Source organism: Paramisgurnus dabryanus, chromosome 23 (assembly GCF_030506205.2).
Source record: "Paramisgurnus dabryanus chromosome 23, PD_genome_1.1, whole genome shotgun sequence".
Lineage (NCBI taxonomy): Eukaryota > Metazoa > Chordata > Actinopteri > Cypriniformes > Cobitidae > Paramisgurnus > Paramisgurnus dabryanus.
The window spans coordinates 25,961,492-25,976,057 of NC_133359.1; the positions used below are offsets into that span (position 1 = coordinate 25,961,492).

General features: G+C 37.4%; 1 protein-coding gene across 1 annotated transcript in view; it reads left to right on the top strand.

Annotated features, from left to right (window-relative positions):
* Positions 1-14,566, top strand: part of wwp2 (WW domain containing E3 ubiquitin protein ligase 2) — a 41,873-nt gene that overhangs the window by 12,547 nt on the left and 14,760 nt on the right. The window contains exons 6-10 of the mRNA XM_065297895.2: positions 2,092-2,170; positions 2,282-2,403; positions 4,177-4,363; positions 4,452-4,541; positions 4,937-5,111. Coding sequence (XP_065153967.2) covers positions 2,092-2,170; positions 2,282-2,403; positions 4,177-4,363; positions 4,452-4,541; positions 4,937-5,111 — 653 coding nt within the window. The remainder of the gene's footprint in view (positions 1-2,091; positions 2,171-2,281; positions 2,404-4,176; positions 4,364-4,451; positions 4,542-4,936; positions 5,112-14,566) is intronic.

A 14,566-nucleotide genomic window follows, 5' to 3' on the forward strand; every position in this document is an offset into this window, starting at 1 on the left:
CACTTGAAATGTGTCCCCACATTTACTCCTTGAATTTGAGGGTATTGGACCTGGAAAGTCCTTGAAATGTCCTTGAATTTGAAGTTAACTAAGGTGGGGGAACCCAGACTGTATTTGCAGCAATGTATTTTTTAACTTTTTTTGTGATCAGCTCTAGTAAGTCATACATTTAGGGTTGAGTGAGGAGGTTAAATTTGTTTTTCATGAATGTTTTGTGTTTATGCTTCCTATAGAGCTTGTTTAAACTTTAATGAAGTTGTTATGAACTCCACTGTAAGTGTGTTAATGCTTCCTTCCTAATTCTGTGTTATTCAGTAAATCTGTTTATGTTCCTCATTTTTGTTTTTAAGTGTTTTAAATGGTTTTGTCTCATTATGCGCACACACACACACACAAATGCAGTAATTAGCTTGCCTGATGTAAATGTTCAGTTTTGGAGAAGTGAGTCTTTTTTACCGTATGCCAGAACAATTGGCTCTGTGATCGACTCTTAAACCCGGAGAGGGCAACCACTCATAAACTGATGTGTGAATGTACGTCTCTGTGTGTGTGTGTGTGTGTGTGTGTGTGTGTGTCAAAGCCTGAAGTGTGTTCTTTCAGTGTGTCAGCTTGTATTTAACCCTCAGCAGTGGATAAAGGTTGGGGTATGTGTAATGTGAGTTGTGTTTGCATTCTCTGTTCGCTCTGAAGGCGCTGTTGTTAGTTTAATGTTTTCCCTCATTTCCCCTGGCAGTTTTTCTGACACACACACATTACATAAGCAGGCCTTTGTATAGCACAGACCTGAGTAAAGACGCACACATTCACTAAACAGAAACTTGGGCTTAAACGTGTTCTTGCTAAGTCTTAAACTCGAACATTATTACTGTAACTGGTGTTTTATATATAATAAAAGCTTTAGGTTTGCTGCGTTTGGAATGACTCTTATGAAGTTTCCAAAACTGGAAAAACGCATACATGACTTGCCATAAGATGCCAAGAAAATGAATAGTTGTAGAAAATTTAATTTCAGATGCAAGGCAGTAATAATACAACTTAGGACTGAGTCCAAGTACTGAAGAAATTAAATTTGGCACACACATCTTGGTCTCTGGCATAGTCATAGTCAAGTTAACACATGGCCGTGGCAGGAGGGCACATATACTTGGTTCATATATATATATATATATATATATATATATATATATATATATATATATATATATATATATATATATATATATATATATATATATATATATATATATATAATATTTATGAAACTTGGTACAACACTTGGTTTTCTTTGACCCAAGCAACTTTTCCCCCAACAGAAAGTTGCCCATTTTGGATTTTGTGAAAAGTGCCTTCGGGTGAACTTAAATCTACCTAGGGAATTCATATGATTGTCACCAAACTCTATAAACATGTCAAGATGATGCAAAATGATGAATATATTTTTAATATCTCAATGGCTAAATAAAGGATAAAGGACGTGTCTCAAAGCTTTTGAATGCACTGAGTAAAAAAGCTCAAACTTACCGGGACAGCTGATGTAAGACTGTGACCTTACATAGTGTTGCTATGGTGTATTCGAGGCTCTTAAAATGCTGAAAATTGCATGAAATTTGGCACTCATATTGGAGTTGTCAGCTGTTAGGTGTGAGAAACGTTGGACATGAGTACTCTGTAGTGCCAACTATTTTTGACTAAAGTTTTGTGGCGTGCTTTTTTAATTTAAGTTTCTGCTTTATATCCAAAACATTCAATGTGGTTATACACTTTTGGTCTTGGTTTTTATGTATGTATGGGGTGGTTTCCGGGACAGGGATTAGCTTAAACCAGGACTAGGCCTTAGTTTAATTAGGAAGTCTAACAAACAAGTCTTGCTAAAAACATTACTTGTGTGCATTTTGAGGCAAAACAAAGGGCACTGATGTATTTTTAGATAAGTTGTTTTCAGTTTGGACAGCTCTTACATTTATTTTAGTCTAGGACTCGTCTAATCTCTGTCTGGGAAACCACCCCTATACTTTATGTATATACTATAATATTGATGTGTTTGTAACCGTGCATGGGTTGTGTAAATGAAGTAATTTTGTGTGTTTGCAGAGATCGTTCACTCGAGCAGGTCAAGTCTGCGCAGGGCACAGAGCGATGAGACATCCAGCAGCGGCAGCCCTCGTGGACGGTCAGCACATATTTCTCATTATAATCCTCTACTCTTTTACTGACAATCATTTGGTTACAGTATTTATAAGCAGTTTTCATGTTGTATGAATTTTGTTTGAATTGCGTTCAGATATGTAGGTCATTCTTCAGTGACTTCTCGGGGAGGTTCTCCAGCAGACCTAAGAGGAGCATCTCTCACTAATGGAGATCTGAATGGAGGACTTGTAGACGCTATATGCTCAAGCAGTGCTGGTGAGATGCATACCCATTATCAAATACAACAACTTACTGTGCTTAGATTAAACACTCAAATCATGTTGTTCCAATGGGGCCATTTGATTATCAGAAAAAATTAACATACACAAAAAACATATCATTTTATATTAGAATTACAATATAAGGGACAATAGTTAATAGTTGCAAAAGTTAATCATTACGCCGGTTTCACACCGCATGCGTGAGCAGCGCGTATGCGTAGCGTGAGCAGCGCGTGAGGAGAGCGTTTGCTGTGCGTGGCCATTGTGCTTTCACACCGGCTGCGTTTGCAGCGCATACTGTGCAGTTTAAATAACAGTATAAAAATCTCAAGTTCATATTACATTATTTTACATGCATTTATGAGCAAAACCTCTTCAAGACGCTTTTTGAAGGTCAGTGTAATTTATATAACTATGATTTGTTTAATCCACATTGTTTTCGTGCTGTTCTGGTCCGTGTAATGACAGATATAGACACAAAACACAATTATAGACATAAAAAACCTAAAAGCAATTATAGACATTCATGATTTTATTGTAAAATTACACTTTTTCGCGTCAATCCACGACCATTTAAACCATAAACAATGCACTGTCACTTTAATTGAGCGTGAGCAGAGCAGCAAAAATAGAGCCGACGCCGAAACGCTAGCAGCACTGCTGCTTTAGCAACGCTCCTGCCACGCGAGAACTAGTTGCTAAACTGAACTTTTGAACAAATACCTTGTTGAAAATAACAAATGTTTTGGTTTCCGAGGTAATCTACGTGTTGTTTATTTTGCTTGTTATATAAATAAACTACGTTTAAAGGACTTTGTTGTTATTTATTCTTAGCGTATTCTTAGAGTTTACCAGAAGTTACGTGTTGACCACGAAAGCCGCTTGTTTATGTTGTTACTGCTGAAACCGTTTATGATGATGATTAGACGATTTGTCAGTGTGTGGAAGTTACTGCCTGTAAACATATTGAACTAGTATGTCACGTTTCATTTTATACGTTTAATTTTTTACTGGTTTTAATGTCTGACAATAGAAACAAAAAAATATATGTATATAAGAATGACTTTATTGAGCACTTAGTTGCATTAAAATACAGATATGACAGTTCAGAAAAAAGTAGCAAAAATGCCCACACTAGTCTGGCATAAAGCGCAAATGTGACATAATGACGTCACAAATATGCTAATTGGTACATTGAGAATCGATTCTGAATCGAATCGGGACCCCAAGAATCAATTCTGAATCAAATCATGAGGTACCAAACGATTCCCATTCCTAATGGAAACTGAGCTACTGATACGTTTAAACGTTGAATAAAAATCCCGGTCACAACAAAGCATCCCAAAATGAAGTGTGGTTTGTTTAGCACAAATTTGCATAGGAAACACTGAAATACCAAGAATGGCTATTTTTGAATATAGATTAGAATGGAGCACATGGACTGTAAAAAATATTTGTCTACCCAACCTAAAAAAATTAAGCTACCCGGTTGCCCCAAAACCCAGTGTCAACCCTGTCTCTTTGTGCCAACTAACACCTCTGAACCAGATTAACCCCAAATCTCAAGGCAACCCACCTCCCCATGTTCAACCAACAAATCCTCTCTTATAGTTTGGATAAATTCAAATATATTTCCTAATAGAATAATAAGTAATAAAGAATGGCACATCAAACATTTTATTGGTACATTTCAGTAGTTTTATTATTTAACATTCTCTGATTTGTAAGACAATTCATTATTAATCAATTCTTGTTGCTGTTTGCTCAGCTAAAGATGAGACGACCGCAAATGGGATAGACGGCAGTCGCTTGTCTTGTCCTCCTCCGTCCTCACCATCACTGAGCTCAAACCCCACCGACAGCACAGACCCGCCTCCAGCAACAGAGACTCCTTCTAGCAACGAACAAAGCGGTACAACTACAGAGACGTGTGCCGCTGATGCTCTACCCACTGGGTATGTGAGACAGAAACGATTGAAGAAAAAGTCTGGGTGCTTCAATCGACACACGAAACATTATCAGTATGCTATTAATGTTTTTCAGGTGGGAACAGAGGGTTCTGCCTCATGGCCGAGTTTACTACGTGGATCATAACACAAAGACCACCACATGGGAGAGACCCCTCCCACCAGGGTGTGTATCTGCCTCTTTAAACACTACTTTTATTCACCTCCTGTAAGCCCCATATTTATCAAAGGAGTTAATGTCCAATTTTACCTGTTTAACACTACCTACAGTTTGTTTTAAAGTGGTTTTCTGAACTAGGCTTATGCCATATGAACTCTGGTACAGTGCAATAAATTAACTTATACATTTACTGGTTTGCATGCCTTCACTTGTTAAATGCGTTTCTAATAGCTCAAGGAAACATGCATCTAAAATTGTGATTCACTACAAGAAGTAGTATCCACCATGACTCAGGAAATAAAATCTCTAATAAGTTGGGAAACTTTCATGCATGCACAAACATTTGGTTTGGTTATTATAAGTGGATGTTAAATACTAACTCCCCTCTCTTGGTGTTGTAGTTGGGAGAAGCGTGTGGATCAGCGTGGTAGGTTCTACTATGTGGATCACAACACCAGAACCACCACATGGCAGCGACCCACAGCCGAGTCTGTGCGCAACTACGAGCAATGGCAGTCTCAGCGCAGTCAACTACAAGGGGCCATGCAGCAGTTCAACCAGAGATACCTTTACCAGGTAAATCCAGTATCTACTAATGCTGAACTTGCGCTTTAAGTTCAGTTTGATCTTTTGGGAAGCTGCGGGTGAGTTACCAGAGAAGGGCAGATACACAAGATGCAATATTATATTCACAAACGGCAAGGAAATGGGAACGTATTCACCTTTATTCAATCGTTTAAATGCAGCAGTCATGATAAACAGATGCAGTGCAGCCTTGAGACACACCAAAGACGTCACAGTTTTAAAAGTGCTGTTTAAACAAAGCAGCACTATATTCCACAGTGACTATTTATGCTCGAGATGATGAAAGTTGTATAAACCAGAAACGGTTACAAAATTGTTTTTGCCATGCTCTCAGGGTTCATATTTTTTGGCAGTAGCTACTCTTTAACTGAGATCATTTTGCAAGTCGAGCCTCGGATGCGGAGCAGTTTCTTGTGGCTTGTGGACATGCAGCTTATAGACTCAGAGCAGTGTATGAAGTTATTTTAACTGTTTGAATGCTGCCTGAAGCGACAGTCATGCATGGTTGGTTTTGTTGGTTGCTAATAGGTATTCCTTGTTCTGCTTACAAACTACTGTGAAGATGTAATTTAATGCTGACATCAAATCAGCGTTTACACTAAGAAAAATGGATGGAAAGAGTACGCACCTCATTAAGCATATGGGAATTACCTTAGAGACACCAAAACAAGTTTTAAAGGATATTCCACTTTCATAAAAAATCCTGATAATTTATGCACACCCGTGTTATCCAAGATGTTTAAGTTTTTTCTTTGTACAGCGAGAAGAAATTAAGTTTTTTGAGGAAAACATTACAGTATTTTTTTCCGATTAATAGACTTTATTGGACCCAAATAGCAGTTTTAATGCAGCTTCAGGGGGCTCTAAACAATCCCAAACGAGGCATAAGGGTCTTATCTAGCGAAATAATCGTCATCTGAATATTTTGATTATTTAAGCTTTTTCACAGAATAATGCAGGGTTCACACCAGACGTGGTAGAGGTGGCAAGCGCAAGTGATTAACATGTTAAGTCAATGCAAAGACGCGATTAGGCATCCTGCGGCGCGGATGGAGCATTGGCGCGGGGAACGCGCAAGTTGAAAAATCTGAACTTAACCAGTCAGGACCTTGCTGCAGTAGTGACGTGATAACAGGAAGCGAGCGGAATTTCAGTCTAATTGCGGAAGCCCCTCCCATGACCCAAATTTCCACGTGAATGTCTCAAATGACTAGAATTTCACGTGCGATTTTCACACGCAAATAAAGCGAGTAAACTCAAATGTTCAGTCATCCAACTATGCGTGAATAGCTCGTTTTTGCCGCCTCTACCGCGTGTGGTGTGAACGCAGCATTAAAGCAACACTAAGAGTTTTTGCTCTTTGCTCCCCCTACAGGTTAGAAGCGTAATTGTTCATTAGCACTGTCGTAAATATTGCAGCATAGCTGGCTCTGATTGGATTGTAGGTCTGCCGTAAAGCAAGTTTTTGTAGTTTTCACTCGAACTACAGGACCACTACACGATGGTTGGAAACTTCTTTAGAGCGGTTTTGGCCGATAGAGGGCTTCAAAGCGAATGTGAAAGTGCCATTCACCCTATTTTGAGTGGATGAACCACTGAAACTTTTTTGGAAACGTTATTTTAAGGTCAAAAAAACTCTTTGGTGTTGCTTTAAGTCTATGCAAGACGCAATTAGGCATCCTACGGCACGGTAGGTGCGTTCCGCGCAAATTTAGTTTTGCCGTGGGAAACGCGCGAGTTGAAAATGTTGAACTTCGGCAGATTTTCGCGCCGCATTAACCAATCAGGACCCTGCTGTAGTAGTGACGTGATTACAGGATGCGAGCGGAGTCTCAGCGAAAAAAGCAAAAAGCCCCTCCCATGACGTGAATTTCCGCGAAAATGTCTCGATCGACTAGAATTTCATGCACGGCTTTCACGCACGAATGAAGCGAGTAAACACAAATGTTCAAGCATCCAACTACGCGCGAATAGCGCGTTTTTGCGGCCTCTACCATGGCTGGTGTGAATGCACCATAAGAACTGATAAGAACTCTAACTACTTAAATATTTGTTAGTACAATATCATAGAGGTTTAAGCTGTTATATTTTTTAGGGGCGTGACGATTAATCGTGCAAATGCGCGTTTTCTCAATGAATGAATTTGAATGAATTACGGTGAAATCCCGGCACATCCGAAACGCCAGGGGGCGCTCTCATGCAGAAACTCCCTTTGTGCCACACAAGAAGTAGCATTACAAACGCTATTCCAGGGAATGTCTACACAGGAATATTTATACGCTGTTCTTCAAATTGTTTCAGGTATTTTCATGATAAGAAAGAATATTTTGAATGATTTTTATATAAGAGTGTAAATGCACGTTATAAACGACTCCGACTCATAATGATTTTAGATTGATAAGGACTTCCTACTGACCAAATGCCGTAATACAGGCACAGGCTGTGCATAAAACAAAGAATCGCAGCCTTGCGATTCAGAATCGATACCAGACAGGCATTTTTAATGAGGACCGCGATTGAATCGTGATTGAATCGTTACATCCCTAATATTTATAAAAAAAATGTTGTTGTTGTAAATGATAATTTTGTGAAATGTATTTAAATGATCAGCGTTTACTTACATGAACCCTGTTCAGCACATTTTATTGTATTTCTCTCTGCAGTACTAACAATTTTTAAAGTAAAAAACAGTTCTGTGTGTGTTTCTGTGGAGAATCAAGTTTATAGTCAGTAATGAATTTTTTTTCATAATACCATTTATACACTAAAATGTGTCTGTCCATACAACCATGTTAAAGAAAGTAACAAACAGTAAGTAAAATCTATATAATAGTAATATACTTTACCTAAACAATTCAAATAAATCTAACTTCTAAAATAAAAATAATTAAGTGACATTTATTTAATATTTAACAAATGTTTTGTGAATTATTAAGTAGATTTTATTTGATTTTGGTAGGTAAGATGTACTTAAAAAAAGATGTCAATTTTATTTAAAAAAAGTTTGTGCAAATTGTTGAGGATTTTTTTTAAAGTAAATTTTAAAGTAAGTTGTTTTTTTCCAGTGTATGTCAAGACAAAGGTTTAGCTCTCTTTAAAGTTATGGCTAACATCAAGAACATAAGTAAAGAATGAATGGTAAAAAGTGTTGGTTCTCACTGAAGAGATGCTTTCATTCTCACATGAGTCTCAAATGTGACACCTGATTCCAACATTACACGACGCAGCAGAGAGAATGAAAAACACTCCCTCGGCTTGCGTCATACAAACACACAGCACACTGAGCTTTTTGTGTGGTAATTGCAGCTCATTAGGAGCTCCTGAGCGACGCATGTATCATTAACTACCGTTTCCGGCCTTTAACCAAAATAAAACATTCATTCTCTGCTTACATACTCAAAACCAAACTTTAGTTTAGATCCATTTGTGAACATGAAACTGTGTTTTTCTTTCATGAAAATGATAAAAATCTTTGACAGAATAATTTACGCAAAAATAAAAACTTATGTCATTCTAATCCGGTCTATTATTATTTTCTTTCTGTAAATAACATTGAATTCAGATTATATAGGCAGTTTATAAGGACCCTGTTTATAAACCTAATTTTTGTTTATCAACACAAAATGAAGATGTAAAACGTTTTGAGATCAGATCACAAAATCTCTGCACTATTGCATATCTTCTGACTGATAAATGATTATTAAATGGTTATAGATGGCTAGAGTGAGACTAACAGAGTAATAAACTGTATTGTGCGTGATAGATGGACAAAGTTTGATAACATTAATTGTAAAAAATTCTTTGTTGCACTTAACTGTTTTGACTACTAAGTAGTTGCTATAAATTTATACTAATTAAGTTTTAAGTTATTTTATCTTTATTTTTTATAATTTATAGAAACTCCCTTACTAGTCATAAGTATAATAACTCCACTATTAACATGCAATTTTATGTTTCAAGTAAAAATCCCAATGATAGCTGCATTTAAATGCAGGAGTAAATCCACTAAATGATCGTTCCATGTGTGTAAGGAACAAGACTAACCATAGCAACGCTCCATCATCTTGTTTGACATTGCGTGTTTAACATTCACTGTTTTGGCCGGAGAAATATTTACAGCATTATGTACTAAACAACCATCTGAGAGAATTTGTGTGTTGTTTGAGGCTGCTTAGGAGAGCACTGTCTTGAAGTGTTGCCATGTTCTCGTATTTTTGGTCTTAACCATTTTGGTGCTTAACCTTTTTCTGGGTTTTGCTCATAAAGCGATCAGGTTTTTTGTAGGTAAAGTGTTAGGCTACTAATAAAACCTGTCCGATATCAATTCTAAATTGCACTGGCGATATTTTGCACAGCTTTTCCATGTACAACAAATTTGATCAGTAGGAAGTCCTTATCGATTTGAAATCACTAAATCACTGTGAGTTTTCAGTCGTTTATAACATGCATTTGAAAAAGCAACGCTTGTCGAACATAATCATTACACATATTCTTTATTATCATGAAAATACCTGAAAAGATTTGAAGATCAGCTATATAAATATATGCTTAAGCCATTTCCTGGAGCTGCGTTTGTAAATGGTTCTTCTTCAGTGGTGCATATTAAGTTTCTGCAAGAGAGCGCCCTCTGGCTTTTGGATGTAGCGGCATTTCAACATAATTCATTGAGAAGCATAGCAAGCATCATCGGCCGATATTTTGGTCCCATTTTTAATGTAAAGCATTGGGATTTTTAATTATTATGGACTTGTTCCTGTTTGCTGTTTTTTAACAAGATCTAGCAACACGAAAGTAAACACTTGTACCTCTTTTCTGTAAATTCTTCAGACACTTTCACAGAAGAGAGATATGTTGTGTCCCCGATGCACGTTTAATGTCGCACCGCATAATTTTTTGGCCACTCGAGGGTGCTAGACATGTATTTTTCACGTCTAGTGCCGCAGCACTGTCGCAAAGGAAAAGAAGACAACTCTTTAGGTCACAAAGTGTGCTTTCCAGCATGTCATGTGTCATATAATATAATTTCATGGGTTTTATTTTCATCAAACACCAAAAAAATTGCGCAGCTCACGTTTGCAAGCCAGTTGTAATGGTGGTCGCTTGGTTAAAGTTTATATTTAAAAAAATATTGCCCTAAAGGGGAATCGAACCCGGATCGCCCGTGTTGTAGGTCCATGACGCCATCACGACGCCACAATGTCACGTGATTTAAGTCTCTCTCTAAACTCTCCAAGTAGCCTCAAGCAAAATTCAGGTAAAAAAATAGTGTTCGGCGCCAGACAGGACTTTATTTACTAGTACAAAAGCATGAGGGCCAAGTCAGCATCAGTAAGAAACCCCTTATCCTTCTTTCAGTTCACGCCAGCCAGCGAACGCTGGCCCCATATAATTGATCCTCATCCTTCTTTTTATTCTGTCACTCTCCCCTTTTTTCTTTCTGGTCTCCTCCGACAAAACCTTGGGTCTCTTTTTCTTAGTTGCTGCTTCGGCCATGACAAAAACATCAGGAAAATAAATAGTTGCGCTCTCACGTCCGAATTTGAGGAAGTGGAGGAAGTGACATATGCCGTAAAGCAGATTTTTGTAGGTTTTTTTTGGGCTCGGGTTACTACCCGAAACCCCAAGTTTAAAAGTAAGAGTAAAAACGATACAGACCCCGTCAGGCTATGGTGGACACGTCATTCACCTATTTTAAGTCGATGTACCATCACAAGTGTCTTGAAAATATATTATGAAGGTTGAAAAACTACAAAGTGTCACTTTAAATACGTCATCAAGAACTAGTTGTTCAAATCAGTTCAGTACACATGGCGCAGATTTTGGCTACTAATTTTGTTAGTAGAATGCGGTGCAGTGTGTACGGGACCAAAAATTATTAAGGTTAGTTCCTATTCAAGTCCATTTTAAATCTGGATATTATAATGGCTAGATGTGAGGTTTGAAAGATTAACAGCAAATAGTTGTTTTTGAATTGTTTTTGATCGCAAAAACTTTTATTGTATGGAAAAGCACAACGTTTTCCTTAGAATTTTCTATATCAGTGTTCCTCAAGACAATAACAGCGCATGAGTTTAAAACAGCATTAGGTTAAGGTTCACCCATTATTATGTGGACCTTTAATACTAAATAGACTTCTTGTTAGTTGTATGGTTTCGGAGTATTTCGTAATTGAAGAGCCATTACCCTGTTATTACTTTAATTCTCTTTAACGTCTCGGTTTTTAATGTTATTGCTCCTTCTCTGACCCTGTTTTTCTGTCTCTTGTTTTTTGAGACTTGGTTTGGGTCTATGGGCCTTGTGGAGGGAATGAAGATGATGTCATGAACTCTTTCATTTTTTTCTACCTTTTTTAGTCATAAAATCTCTTGAGGGTGGGGCAAAGAGAAACATACAAGCAAAACACATACCCGTTTATTGCACCTCCTAACTTTTTGACCAACTATAGCCCAACAAAGACACCCAAGGGGTTTTATATATGGACATGCGTTATATCGGATAAGCCTGATCCACAAGTATGCCGGATGCAATGGAGTGTTGGAAAAGAAATGATGGCAGAAAGGCCAAAGTGTGTGATGCCAGTTTTAGATTTTGCTTAGTCAGAGCTCTTGGCCCCAATTCCAGGAACTTCTTTAGTTTTGGGACATGAATGTAATGACAGGGTAGGGGCCTGTAGGAAAGATCCTTTCAGAGCTTCAGAGTTAGTTCTTCAATTTTTTTGTCATTTCCTAAAACTAGAGGCGTAGCATTTTAACCATTTTAAACGAGGTTTTTTTTGTACACTCAGACCAACTTAACATGTTCCTGTAGATCAGTTGTGTTGGAGGCACAAAATGTATGGGTTCGATCCACAAAACACAAATACTGATTGTATACCTTAAATGCACTGTAAGTCACTTTGTCAAATGTATATTAATATACGGCATTGCTTGAATCGAGTGTTGCTTAGTTTAGGGGTGGGACTGTTTGTTCAACTAATGGCAGACTGGGGGTGTGTTTGGGGAAAAGGTGTTTGGAAAGTCATCGTTTTTTTGCAGTTTTGTTTAGTAAGGCCATTGGAGGAGAGACATGCTGATGTAATAAGGAAATATAAGAGAAATGGGTTATGCTTTTTTTAAAGAAATAAATGAAAGCATACAAAGGTATGTAAGCATACAACTTTTTTGTTAGTGGTTGGGTCAACTACCTTGTTTCCAATATAATGCACAATAATTATTGGGTCTCATTCACTAAGCATGCGTATGCACAAATTTGTTCGTGAAATGTGTGTATGGGCATTTTAACCAACAAATCATGATTCAACAAAAACTTTCATACTTAAATGTATTTTAAATGTATGCAAAACGTAAGAACAACTTAGACCACACATGCGCAATAATCATGAACAAGGAAAACATAAAATATATAACACAAATATATATTATAGGGTTCTTTTTCCTTGTTCATGATTATTGCGTACTTGTGGTCTAAGTTGTTCTTACGTTTTCGCATACATTTAAAATACATTTTAGTATGAAAGTTTTTGTTGATTCATGATTTGTTAGTTAAAATGTTCGTACGCACATTTCACAAACAAATTTGTGCATACGCATGTTTAGTGAATGAGACACACCGTTTGGTTTTCGCCCAGTATCAGTGGCATTTCTTTTTTGTCCAATTGTTTAACCTAGCAATAAACATTCAGAGCTGTGGCGCATCCCGATGTTAGCGTTATGATTGTTTGCGTTACTAGGTTAACGACTTAACTCTTTCCCAGCCGTTGACGAGTTATCTCATCAGTTAAAAGGAAAACGCTTCCCTGCCAATGACGAGATTTTACTGCAATCCATAATTCCACTATTATCCACTAGGTGGCGCTCTTACCAACTTATAAAACACTGAAGCAACCACTGATTCAAAAACAGTATAAACTCTGTGTATCATTTGATCTGATCTCTAACAAAAGTCCTTTACAAAAATACAATTATATTAGGGTTGGGCGATGTGATGTCCCCTAAATTGGCAGTTGACGATGGTTACGTTAAACCATCGCGATGGAAGATGATATCGTTAGGCGGGGGGTATTTACATTTTTTGTTATTATCCGTTATTATATAACTATTATTCGTTATTTTACTTTATTACTTCCACTTAAGAAGAGTTGTGCACTTTTTATTTTCATATATATACTTTACATAAATACTATTTTGTACTTAAAGGGATAGTTCGGCCAAAAACGATATTAAACCCATGATTTACTCACCCCCAAGCTGTCCGAGTTGCATATGTCCATCGTTTTTCAGACAAACACATTTTCGGATATTTTAGAAAATATTTTATATCTTTCAGTTGATTAAATGTAATGTTATGGGGTCCAGCAATAGTCCACGACCTTCAAGTCCAAAAAAGTGCGTCCATCCTTCACAAATTCAATCCAAACGGCTCCAGGATGATAAACAAAGGTCTTCTGTGGGTAATCCGTGCGGTGTTGTTGTAGAAATATCCATATTTAAAATGTTATTAACGTTATAAACTACCTTCCGGTAGCGCCGCCATCTTAGACTCAGGAGAGAGTATTAGCGTAGTGTACGCACTTTTCTTCGTGACGTATGACAAATTCGGAGGGCGGGGGCACAGAGCAGCAGCAGAGAAACTCTGTACGCTGCGTAAGCTCTCATCCTGAATGCGCATCACTCCAAGATGGCGGCGCTACCGGAAGGTAGTTTATAACGTTAATAACATTTTAAATATGGATATTTCTACAACAACACCGCACGGATTACCCACAGAAGACCTTTGTTTATCATCCTGGAGCCGTTTGGATTTAATTTGTGAAGGATGGACGCACTTTTTTGGACTTGAAGGTCGTGGACTATTGCTGGACCCCGTAACATTACATTTAATCAACAGAAAGATCTAAAATATTTTCTAAAATATCCGAAAATGTGTTTGTCTGAAAAACGATGGACATATGCAACTCGGACAGCTTGGGGGTGAGTAAATCAAGGGTTTAATATCGTTTTTGGCCGAACTATCCCTTTAAAAACTATAATTTCGTTATTTTACTAACCCAATGACTCCTCCGCGCTTTCCAATAGGTTGCACGTAAATATCTGTGCATATGTGCCACCAGTACTCCAATCTGCAGCTTATTAAAACTAGACAAAGTGAACAAGTTTGGTATTTCTGGCCAGAATCATCGAAATTGAAACATGGTCTGTGTCTGTAAATCCTGCGTTTTGGTCAGAGTGTTGTTCCCGCTTTCTTGTTCTTGGCGTTCGCTGAATTCTGGGTTTATATCTTTAACTGCCGTTTCAGTGAAGTATAGCCACATAGCTATGTAACAATGAGCACAATCTCCCGAGACACTACAATAGGCTACTAATAAATTATTAATTTGGGCTGTTTTCTTGTAAAATTAAATATTTTACAAGATTAAATATTTTAAGTTAAATGTACAACATGTAAAA